Source organism: Rhyacophila brunnea, unplaced genomic scaffold (genome assembly GCF_057557595.1).
Source record: "Rhyacophila brunnea isolate RB1 unplaced genomic scaffold, BYU_Rbru_1.0 scaffold_16, whole genome shotgun sequence".
NCBI lineage: Eukaryota > Metazoa > Arthropoda > Insecta > Trichoptera > Rhyacophilidae > Rhyacophila > Rhyacophila brunnea.
The window spans coordinates 34,999,457-35,012,179 of NW_028232816.1; the positions used below are offsets into that span (position 1 = coordinate 34,999,457).

The 12,723-nt window shown below is 31.9% G+C and overlaps 1 protein-coding gene across 1 annotated transcript in view; it reads left to right on the plus strand.

The window, feature by feature from the left end:
• The first annotated feature begins 4,608 nt into the window (after window positions 1-4,608).
• The window catches only part of LOC147074667 (uncharacterized), a 247,940-nt gene continuing 239,825 nt past the window's right edge, over window positions 4,609-12,723 (plus strand). The window contains exon 1 of the mRNA XM_085943462.1: window positions 4,609-6,020. Coding sequence (XP_085799588.1) covers window positions 5,898-6,020 — 123 coding nt within the window. The 5' untranslated portion in view covers window positions 4,609-5,897. The remainder of the gene's footprint in view (window positions 6,021-12,723) is intronic.

Below are 12,723 nucleotides of genomic sequence, written 5' to 3' on the forward strand. Positions count from 1 at the left end.
AAGTACAAGCGTATCATTAACACGTGTTTATCCCATATTTTTCCACACTCGAGATCGGTTGCCTGTTTCTCCACACTCGTTAGGTATTTCAGTTTCCATTATTTCTGAGTTCCCTATCCAGAAATTGTAAACCGCGTTAACTTATTTAACTTAACTTTATAAAAGGTTATTAAATACTATTATCATCACTTGTTAAAATTTCATTTAAGCTATTAAGGTAGCGTTTTGGAAAATCATAAATTTTCCTTACGCCCTTTTGGCATAGCGAAACAGATTGTTTCGTTTATATAAGTAATATTCCCAACTAAAGTTCGTTTGATACAAGTTGTCACAAAACGTGACACGGCTCAAACAATAATAATTGTTATTACTTATTATGATTAAGTTAATTTAAATCTTACACGTCACGAAATTATTTTGACATAGCGAATATAATTCGGCCGCCCCGGCTTTCTACGGGGTGGTAGGTGGAACCTTATTATTTAAAGTTTGCAGAGAAGTTTTCCTATTTTCAAAGTAGTTTAGTTCGTAAGTATATGAATAATAAAGCACCATTCTCCCTGCACAGCTGATGTAGGCGAATTTAATACTAAACAATTATCACACACAGTGGCGTGTGCCTGATTATAAATATAGGTCGTAGGAATTATTTATTATTAACTAACGATAGCACACGAATTTTATTATATACAATATTATGAATAAATAGACTCGATAATATGTTCGATTTTAATGTACATCATTTATTGTACCTGCACTTCCTTCACCGCAACCTGGCAGACAAGCCGAAACCATTACTTGTATATTATTAACTATTTCTTTTATTCAACGAATAGTTCACAAGATTTAAGAATATATCATTCTGATTATTGAACATATATTATTTTGAAAAAAAAACACTTTCTGATAGAGTATAAATAACCAATAGAAAAAATCTTTTTTGAAAAAAGTAATTCACCCCGACGGGGAATCGAACCCTGTATCTAACGAGTATACGCCTCATCCGTCGCATTATGCTACGGCGTGACATACTAATAGCGACAAATTTTAACTATTGGTCAATTTCTATACATACCCATCAGCGTTCCTTCCAAATCAGCTACTTTGGCAATCGATTTTTGTTTCTTAAATCAAAGTAGGTATATTACTATTACTTTTGATTACTAACCGACGTCGTGGAATTTCTCCAATATTTTTTAGATGTAGCTACTTGCACTTGCTAATAATTTATAATTAACTATTTCTTTTATTCAACGAATAATTCACAAGATTTAAGAATATATCATTCTGATTATTGAACATATATTATTATTATAGGTGGCGTGCTGTGCTTTTTTAGTGACATAATACATAAGTAAGTACCTATATACAATATACATTGTCAATTCTGTCCACTAAGAGTTATGTTACTAATTAAATTTTAAAACATGGTGTAATAAATATATTTTATTGAATATTTCCATGTGAACCACACGCCACTGGTATTTAAATACACATATATTATAAATCGCCAACAGCTTTAAAATTTTCACAACATAAATTACACAAAATGATTGAAAATAATTTTATATTTTCATATATTTTTTTGGTTGTGTGACTATGGTATTTATTACTCACGAAAGAATTAGTTATTCATCAATATTATGATTTATTTTTTTGAAGTGCTAGTTTCTGTACTTTTTGGTTAATAATAAGAAAATCTAGCATTTTTATCTGCTAACTAGCGTAATTACTTACCCTATCTAGCATATTTTCTCAATAGCAGTTGGTAAAAAAAAAACGCTGATACCCATATACACTCGGTATTAAGCCGCGTTGACACGGTCCAAGTACGATCCAAGAGCACTTGGACCGAGTGCCATCCAAGTGTACTCGTATGAGACATCTTCATACTAATTATTCCTATCCAAGCTACTTGGACCGCGCCCTACTCATCCAAGTTAGCTTGGATACTGGATAGGAATAATTAGTATGAAGCTGTCACTTGGATGGCACTCGATCCAAGTGTATCGTACTTGGACCGTGTCAACGCGGCTTTAGGAAGGTATCTAGCAGTGTCGAATGGTGCAGTGCACATTACACTTTGTCAGCCATATGTATAATTTTGTTTTTATTGAAATAAGACTACAATTTACGTTGTCAGATCTTAAAGCCTACCTCCACCCTTCGCCATTTGTATCTATATTCTATATAGAAATAATATTATAATTAATACGTTTTTCCATGAAATATGATTAGGTATTAGTATGATAGAATAAATTGCATAGACTTGTGAAATTAAAAAAAATACAATAATGGTATCTGATACAAAATTGTATCTTCCGTAGATAAAAAAATCATTATTATGATAATATTCTTAGTATAAAATAGATAGATATTTACATAGGCAGGTTATCCATCTAATAAATTGTTTATCCAATAATATTCTGAAATTAATTATTAGCGACAAGTACCTACCTACCTACCTATTATTAATTAGCTAAGATTAGAAATTCACCAATATGAAAGGTGACACGTCACGAGTCACGACCTAAATTAATGTCATAAAAAAACGGTATCCATATGAACTTTGCTGCGCATAATATTTGTATGATTTGGTGTCAATTTATTTATGTGAAACATTGATAGCAATAACACAATATGTGGATAAAATTTAGGTCCATACTTTCCCCTTTCGAATTTCGCACTTTTTAATTGGCTGCCACTGCCGTAAAATGCTTTGAAATTATGTCATCAAAATTCGTCATTTTCGTCATTTTGACCCTCACCATAATATTCTTCTCTTCTTGGTCGTGCACTCATGGCTGAGGATCGTGACCACATTTAAATTTCACCATCCTTTGAGCGACCAAGACTTTCCATCCTTCTCGATCTTCCGCTTCTCTCAGGGCAGAATGGATGGTGCCCCCAGTCAGCTCTTTCACTTGGTCGCTCCATCGCGCAGACGATCTTCCTCTGCTTTGCCTTCCCTGGAGGCTACCCAAAACTACCAGTCTCTCCAGGTTGTCCGGGCCGCGCCTGACAATATGTCCAAAAAACTGCAGAATTCTTCTCAGACATATCGTCGAGAGCCGTTCCTTTATCTTCAGTCTCTGGATCATTGACTGGTTCGTCCTGTGCTCCGTCCAAGAAATGCGAAGCATTCGGCGCCAACACCACATCTCAAAGGCATCAATTGCCTTCCGTTCTTTTGCCTTCAGGGTCCACGACTCGACTCCGTATATAAATATCAAGAACACTAATGTTTGCACAAGCATCATTTTTGTAGCAGTCGAAATTCCCCGATCCTTCCATATAGTGTGGTAAGGCGTGTCAATCTGTGAGCGCCTTCTTATTTTCGCTTCGCATCCGCCCTTTCCACTGATATATTCATTCTATAATATTAACAAATCTCTAAATTACTTACGTCACATTTCATTGAAAATTATCGATTTCACGATTTCAGTAAGTACCCGTTAATGGTCTGACGGAATGTTTTTTACCCGTCATGTCCCTAAACGCCTAAACCTTTCGTCACATCACAAATCATCTGATCTCTTGCTATCTTAGCGTGTTACGTCATATTTGGATGACCCCTAAGACGATATTTAAGATTAACACAATATGTTATTTGACACACGAACATAGTTAGTCAAAGTCAGAATCATTCGTTCGTTATTAAATTGTTGATTGAAATGTCCGTTCCACAATCAAAAACAGGAGTTCTCAAAGAAATCTTGGATTTAAAAGAAATCTTCTTTATCTCTATTCAAATATAATTTGAGTGATAGCAAATAGCAAATCAGCCATACAATTAATTAATGATTGTTAATAGGTACATATAAAAATGATATGTCAATCAAATAAGCCAAACGTCAAAAATTGGAACAGAATATTAAAATTATCATAATTGGTATGGCATTATTAAAAAATTTGCGTGGTTAAATTTAATGTTTTAATTTGCACGTGTTTTTTGTACAGATGGTCGTGTTTATGACAAATATCTTCTTTTATAATAAGAAAGCTAAGAAATGTACGAAAATGAAGCTGAAAATGTGACTACAGTATTATGTCTATTACATTATTATCATACAAACGTTGAAAAGTCATAATAGAATGTCACTTAAGACAATAATTGAAACACGTTTCAGCGATACTAATAGATCCACAGGGCAGAAGAGGGGTTTCTTCATTATATTCTTTAATTTTTGCTGATTTTACATAATTGTATTAGATTTGATGGTTTTATAAAATCTATATTGGTTGTTGATTCTTATTGTATGTTGTTTCTTTTACAGATGCCGTATGCTGCCTAGAATCACAAAACAGTGAATCAATACTGAAGAATCATTCGTGCACGGATTGACATAAAAACTAATCTAAGAATATTCTTGGAAAAAGTGATGCAATTCGCGTCAATCCTCTTACAAGTTGATACAAGAAAATTTACCAGATCTACGTATCTATAGCCGGAGCAAAGTGTGTCCGTCTAGTGCTGCCACCGTGCGGCCAATTTTGAATTCGCTCAGAAACTCGAGAATTTCGTTCAGTATGGCCAGAGCGGCTCACGAAGACGGATGTGTACTCAAATTTCTATGTGATTTATGAAATTGAATTATTTTCGATCGCGAAATACGTATTATCGTGAATAATAATTACTTTACAAACGAAGTGAGATTCTGTGAGATTAATTTTAAAAAAACCAAATAACTCAGGGTGAATTGTGTTTTTATAAATTAAAAATTTTTATAAAAAAAAAATAACTTTTTGAAAAATTTCAAAAAAAAACCATCTTCTTTTTTAATTGACGTAGTTTTTCAAGATTTGTGAAAATTTTGTGTAAAAATTGATATTAGTAATAATTTACTTATTCGTGTGTTGTCGCATAAAAAACTCGTCCCAGAGAGACTGTTTACTTCTTTCAAGTGTCAGATTGTTACTAGCCGCATTTACGCGGTATTGCAACTGTGGCACGCGGATCGCGCAGGCGCGACCGCCGTCCGCGCGTCTGATTGGCTAAGGGCTTACCGGAGTGGGGGGAATCAGCTGTGAGCCGGCTCGTATATTGACAGAGATCGCACGTTGCTACAGCCGTCATTTTAGTAGTCTGCGTGGAGTCGAAGTGAGAGAACGTGTTTGAAAAGGAATCGTCGTCAATCAGTATACGGTTTTGTTACGCGAGTTATAATTTTTTTTTGGAAAAGGAACGAGCAGCTTTTTGAAATCAGAACATGAACTTCAGTTAATCAAACAGGGTGATTGGAAACGGACGTTGTGCGCCTTGTGATGTTCAATCAAGGAAATATCGCGGATTACGCGTTTATGTTAAAAAATGAACGAATTGGGGATATTTATAATTCCCATGGATTTTACGGAGACCATCGTGATGCGATAGCAAACTAAAATGTTTGAATTTTCTTCATGCCAAAAACTTTTTATGGTGCTTGCTGAAACTAAGTGAATGGATTTTGGTGCTGAAACTAAAACATTGCACATACGTCCTGGGAAAATATTTTTAAATTAAATTTATTTTCGACGTTTTGGACTTAGAGAATTTTAAAAATTTGGAGCGATTTTTTTGGACTTGCCCCTGGTTGTGATCGAACGCAGACTTGGGATTTTTTCTCGAAAAAGTGAACATTTCGGAGTTTTCAGTTTTAAACAAAAAATAAATAATTCTGAATAGCCCGTCGTATTTCATCAAAAAAAACACATCTAAAAATAAATTAATTTACTAAACAGTGAGTGAATTAGTATTTTTTCCTAAAAGTACTTGTGAATTTGTGAAAATAATTGCATATGCCCACAAAACGTAATAAATTTAAAGGGTCCGGCAATTTTAAAAATATTTTTTAAAAATATTCGACAAAAGTTTGTGATTTTTTTGTATTTTTGAATTTTAAAAAAAAATCGTGAAAATGGTTCCACAGCAGATGGCCGACGGGAGGTCGCTCAGTCCCTCAGGGAGTGGAAGAAACCAGATGTTCGGATCCCAGTTGGTGGATAAGAATTCTTCCACGCCGTACACGGACGCCACTCAGGTGAGTCCCATTTTCAGTCACATCACCGTGTAGCTTTTACCTATAAGTTAATTAATTTTAAGAAGTGCGCGATTTACAAACGAAAGTGAAATTTATAATATTATACGATTTGTGAATTTTCGGATAAATTTAAAGCCTCCAAAAATACCCACACCGAAATAATTTTGAAATACGTCGAAGCTTTGTAGTAAAAACTCTTGCCAGGCTAGCGAAAGACGTGTGCTCAAATCTCTATGGTTACAAGATTTTTTCCTCTGCGTCGTTTCTGAGATTTTCCCAAGGAAGTGATTGTTATAATAATGCGATTTTTTAAAATCTGTTGTGTACCTATTCAACCTATTCAGTTTTGAAATCTTAAAAATAATATTGTATTTTTTTAAAAGTATACTTTTTGAATCCCCCATTCTCCTGACATGACATTTTGACGTTCAGTTTATTATTAATTAAGTGATACCTAATTAAAATAGGTAATTTAATTTTATTAATTAATACAGACTGTATGGAGATTTTAAATTAAAAAATACATGTGATTACACGTCTCTTTTTGAATATCATGTTATTATGTAATGTATGATATTATTACAATATCTTTTATACATTAACAGTATTTAAATAGGTTTTGCACAATATACAATTTTTCATTTTCAACAAATTATACAAGTCAATCTAATTTTATACTTTGCCTCGAAATACTCGTGATTTAATTATTCATTATGGTAATAAAACATATCGATATTTTCAAAGTTTTTTAACGTAAAAATAAATCGAAGAAATGTCTATTCTAGTAGTTGTGTTTTATTTATTAGCACATGTTTTAAAAAATTGTTACCAAATTTGATAGCTATCTACCTATAGTAACTATACATGAGTACAACTTCTCTCTGATAGTATCTGATAATAATTATGAAATCTACCCGTAATAAAAAATATTTAAACTACTTATAAGTAGACAACTATTTTGTTTCAATCGCTTCTCTAACTAGTGCATTTTAAATTCACATTATCTTACTTAAACTTAAATTCATAGATACTTAGAATAATTTATGTTAGTAAAAAACTTAAGCTTTTTATTAAATTTAAGATCATGTTTTAGTATTAAAAGTAGATAATATATCCGAATAATTTATTTTATTTCATGTCAAACTATTACGAATCTATAAAAATCTTTAAATAATATTACAAGTGGCATATAGGTACTTATGCAATACGTAATCTTCGAAACCTCATAATATTGGCATACAAAAGTTATAAACTGTACTAAATTTATCCATGTGCTTTTTTAATATCACTTACCTACTCAATGTGTATCTATATTTTTTACATTAATTACGAAGTGAATTTAATGCCGGGTCCACACCGAAAACAAGTCGCGCGACAACTCGTTAAATTTTACGATAAGCATGATAATTATCGTAAAATTTAACGAGTTGTCGCGCGACTTGTTGCCGGTGTGGCCGCACTTTTACGCACATCAAAATGAATAAATAAATAATAGGTCATTTAATTAAAATTTCATTCGGTTTTATATCTGAAGCGATTACTTAGTAGAAAAATAATCAAATTAGCTCCCAGTCACTAATGGCGTACCCAGTAATAATGATGTTAATATGGCCAGCGGTCAATAACTTTATGTAATTTATTTTTCTGTTCATATTGTGCCTGACTAAATAAATAATTTATTTGTAAGTATCCAAGCAGATACTTAAATCAAATTGAAAACATGATTATTTTGACGTCAAAATAATGATTTTTATGTGAATGGAATAAACTGTAAAAAAGTGAATGATTTTCGATAAAATTAACCAGAAAAGTTTTAGTTGTGACAAGACGAAAATCTGGACTTAGTCTAAATCGCGAGTGTCTCATGGAATGTCTTTATTTTACATTTACTTACTCATAAATAAATATATCTTAATAGTGACCCAAAGATATTTATGTTCAATTATTATTGTTTTTTTCGTCTTTTTGTGAAGTGAATTGTCCCATTTAATATAGTTTTTTTTTTACAAAATGAGTACAGCCAATGGACTGATACAGCATAGCATTAAAAACACAATTTTCTGTTCCATTTTGAAAAATATCATTTACTGGTTAATACTTGATCGTTTTAATCTGTGTTCCATTTTCAAATTAAATATATCTGGAAATCCAGAAAATGATTTTCAACTTTAGTTAATTGTGTTCCATTTTCAAATTAAATATGTCTGGAAATCCAGAAAATGATTTCCAACTTTAGTTAATTGTGTTCCATTTTCAAATTAAATATGTCTGGAAATCCAGATTTCCAACTTTAGTTAATTTTGTGTGTTGTGTGTTGGCACTTACTTCGAGCGAATATAATAAAATTATCTTATTATCAATAAATTCACTTTAATAGTAATAATATACGTTTTTGTGAGATATAATTATTATGATATTATGGAGACAGTGAAAAGTGTGTGAAAAATAATAATTAATTATTAAGTAATTCCCGTGTAATCAATTGACGAGTTAATCGATTTATTGCCTTACTAATTTATATCATGATTTTTTATTTCTTTCCTCTTGTAAGATATTAGTCCTAAAATCGCTAATTAGTTGTTTGGTAAACTAGAAAAAAAGTCATTCGAATAGATTCTTTTATGGCAGCATTAAATCCGGACGATAGATGTTAATTATTTTTCAAACGTATATGAAATAACATTTTTTCGTCCATAATTAATTTAATTTTATGTGAACGCGTATATACATGTTTAATTGAGACATAAATCCACTCACCTAAAAGAAATAAATTTAATTTTGGTAAAAAAAAACCGTCTGCAAACTTTTGAATTATTAATATAATACAGATCGTTTACACTTACAATGTCTTGTAAATAATTTAACATTTGGCTTGTACGCGTGTGTCGTAAATTATAAGATGGAAAAAAAACCACGATGGCTAATATTAATATTTTTTTAATTTCAACATTATTATGCATAAAATAAATATTGCCGGATATAACCGAGGCGTTACGTTTTTATAATTATAATATTAATAACATTAAGAAATATTAACACAAATTTAAACGAAAAGCGTCATAAATAAATAATTTACAGCCATATTTTTATGTAAGCTCATTTTTAGTTTTAAATATATTTTAATTACTTATATAAACATAAATAACTACGAAGTATTCTAAAAATGTCATAAACAAACAGAGAAATAGGTTAATCTTAAATTTAATATTTTAAACTAAGTTTATTTATCGACTTTTAAATGTTGGGTTTGATAATTCAATAATTATTAATATAATCATATTTGGCATATAGTAAATTTATAACATGTGGAGAAATGATAGTTTCCGTGTTGATAAATCAGATTTTTTTAAGTTTCGTATGTCTTTTCAATTAAATAATCAATGAAGAAGGTTTTGAAGGTTAGTTATATAAAATTTACCATTGAAATCTCTTTTCTTGGATTACAACTTTACATGGAGATGATATTGCAGGTTAAAACTCTAAAATTAATGAAAAGTCTTACAGTTTTTTTGGTTTCCCATGGAAACTGTATACAACGCCATGATTTGCCATCACCACAGTGTAGTACTTGCATGCTAAAATGATTTTAATCAACATATTCGTATAGGTATATAAATTTAATTATTTTACTTATATAAAATCTGTAAATAACTTAAATTTATTTCAAAGTGTTTTTTTTTTTGCTATTGTCAACGGCGTGTGTTTTACTAGCAAAAATACATACTGATATTGCGAACGAAAAAACATGTTTTTTTCACCGCTCACGGATCGCGAACGTTCATTTCAAATAATAACGTATCGCCATGTCCAGTACAATAGAACTCTTTCATACTGTCAAAAATGTAAAATTTTGTAAAACGTCAAACGAAAAAGAACACAGCCGTACGAATGTACCGACATTAAATTTCAATTACATTTCAATTTAGGCATTGTACACATGTCGGTAACTGGAGTTTTTATTATTTACTGCTTCAAAATGCCTGCCTAATTACTATTTTTTAGACCAAATGTCATACTCACCTGTTATTTGTACGATAAAGAAGACACAAGAAAATTACATCCCAGTTACCATAATTTTTTTACAACTTAAATTTTTTTTTTTTGAATATTTTTGTAGGGAACGGTTTATGTAATTGTATCTATGTACGAGTACATGCTTACAATATAAAACACATCTAATAATAATAATAATACATACATACTTATCCCATTACGCGCGTCTAAAGTTGTCACAATATATTTTTATTAAAATAAAGATTACATCCAAACAAAAAAAAATCGATACGTGGTACAGTGAGTGCGTAAGTGCTTCCACCCGAGAGTTCTTGGTTTGATTCCCGGTGAGGACACAATATTTATGTGATTTTCTCAAAGCCTGGATGTTTGTGATTGTTCAAAATCACTAACAACCACCTTGTACGAAAAACCAAGGACGTGGTTATTAATAATTATTATTCTAAAAAAAAGTCTGTTTACGGTAAGCCAGGCGGGAACCGCTTGACAAAATTCATGAATTCAAGAATGAAAACCTAACCTAACAAGTGATCCAGTATATCGGCTACTTTCAAAATTTGTTTGCCACTGGTTCACTTCCTTAAGCCGCCATGAACCAAATAATCCGTTCTGACAATTCTTAAAAGGCGATTCCTGCACCTGTGGTTCAACCACCACTGTACTTATTCATTGATCTTTAATTGTCAGCTCGGTTAGACAACTATAGCAATATTCGTTAAGGACGTGTGCACAAGAAATTTAGTAATGAATTATTCAGAACGTAACCAAAGGAAGAAGTTTCAAGTAAGCTTGTATATTTTCTTTGCATAAAACATGATATCATTACCTCTGTATGCTTTCTGACTTGTAATGTAAACTTCTGAACCAACTGTTCCGCGTATTACCAAAAACTTCCGAGTTTACAGTACATCTCATACGCAGATTGCTGGTTTTAATTCTGCAGTATTTTTTATCTGTGAGTTTAATATTTTTTTTCCCAAGGCTGCTATCATATTGTAAGGATTTCGTGTTAACAATTTATTATGTCGGTGGGTATACAATGATTAGAGGTATTTTTTATAAGATACAAATTTAAAATACTACTTAGGTACATTATAATTTCTAGTAAATTTGTTGCTGACATTACGAAAGTAGTTGACAATTAACGCATATCGTGATATGTAGAGTTGCATGTTGGCTATAACGCATAAAGACAAAAAACGGAATAATTGGATAAGTACGGTAAAAATAAGAATTTCCAAAGTCGTAATTTTCTAAGCACCTTTAATAAAAGTGAGGACATATTGAAGTTAATGGCCCCATCGAACCACACTCGCCCCGTATCACACACGGTATTAATTAATCGGGCATGTCACAGGACCCTACGTTTAGATTTAAAACATCATTTTTTTATGAGAGGGAATGTCTCAGGAGCGGTTACCCAAGACTGAAGTCGCCAAGCACTTAAACGTGGGAGAGCGAACCACTTAGAGGCAAAGTAGTAGGTAAGTAACAAAAGCCAATACAAAATTGCCGAACAATCCAAGTGAAGAGATCATCACATTTGCAATATCTAAATGCAACCAAATTCGCCTTTGTGGCGACCAGGTCGGACGGTCCGATCGACCCAACAGCTGATTGAACCGACATGCGCAACTCTTCCCTTTCCGTATGAATTTTAAGACATTCCCAAATGATATGGTTTGCATACTGTATTTCTCCGCCACATGGACATGTTAAATAATGGGTAACAAGACCAAGCTCATAGAGCTTGCCAACGAAGCCACCGCGTCCAGTCAAGAATTGACTGGTGTAATGACCTGATCGATCTGGAGTCAAAGCGGTTATCTCCATTCGCCATTTGATATTTCGAAAAAAAAGGATTGATCCAGTGGTATCCAAGAGGTAGATAGCGTCCGGCTGGTGCACTGGATCGATGGAGTAGTTTAGTTCTACGAAAGCCAGTTCATATTTGGCAGCGTGTTGCAAGATTATCTTGGAAAGACTTGGGAGATTATGCCAGGCTGATGATAATAATGATAATCGACTGATTATAAACATAATTCACATAATAATTTACGACATATTAAAAAAATAAAAAGTTCCTATTTAATTTAGGCCGTTTCTCCAAGTTCCAAGGTTTGAACAGTCTAGATATGATAAAGCCCTGTAGGTATATTTACATGAGTACTTGCAACAATCGTTCTAAAATTCAATTTACCGTACTGTACGAGTGTACGACCTTAATGAGGCTCACTTAATAAGTACATAGACAAAACAACTATCCAATTTTTATTTTTGTTTTAATGATGTATCTAATATCGCATTTTTTACAACTAACCGCTATCAATTATCCGGTTATTACTAAGTTCAGATATAATGATGGGTAGCTTAATGTCTCCAGAATAAATATTAATAAAACAAGTTAGTATGTACTAATATTAGAAGTGAGTTTTTCACTTTTCCAGTTTCAATACGAGTACACCAATCAGGCTTGGGGAATATTTTCGTTTGCATTTTCTAGAGTCGTATTTCTCAACCTTTTTCAAATACCTAATTACACATTATTGTACCTAATTGTAATATTTTTATGATACACTGAACAATTTCTGTGTTGATCCACAGCTTATTTTATTTAATATTAATCAAATCTTTCGATTATTAACAGAAAAACAATATTATTTAATATAACATAGCCTTTTATCTCTGG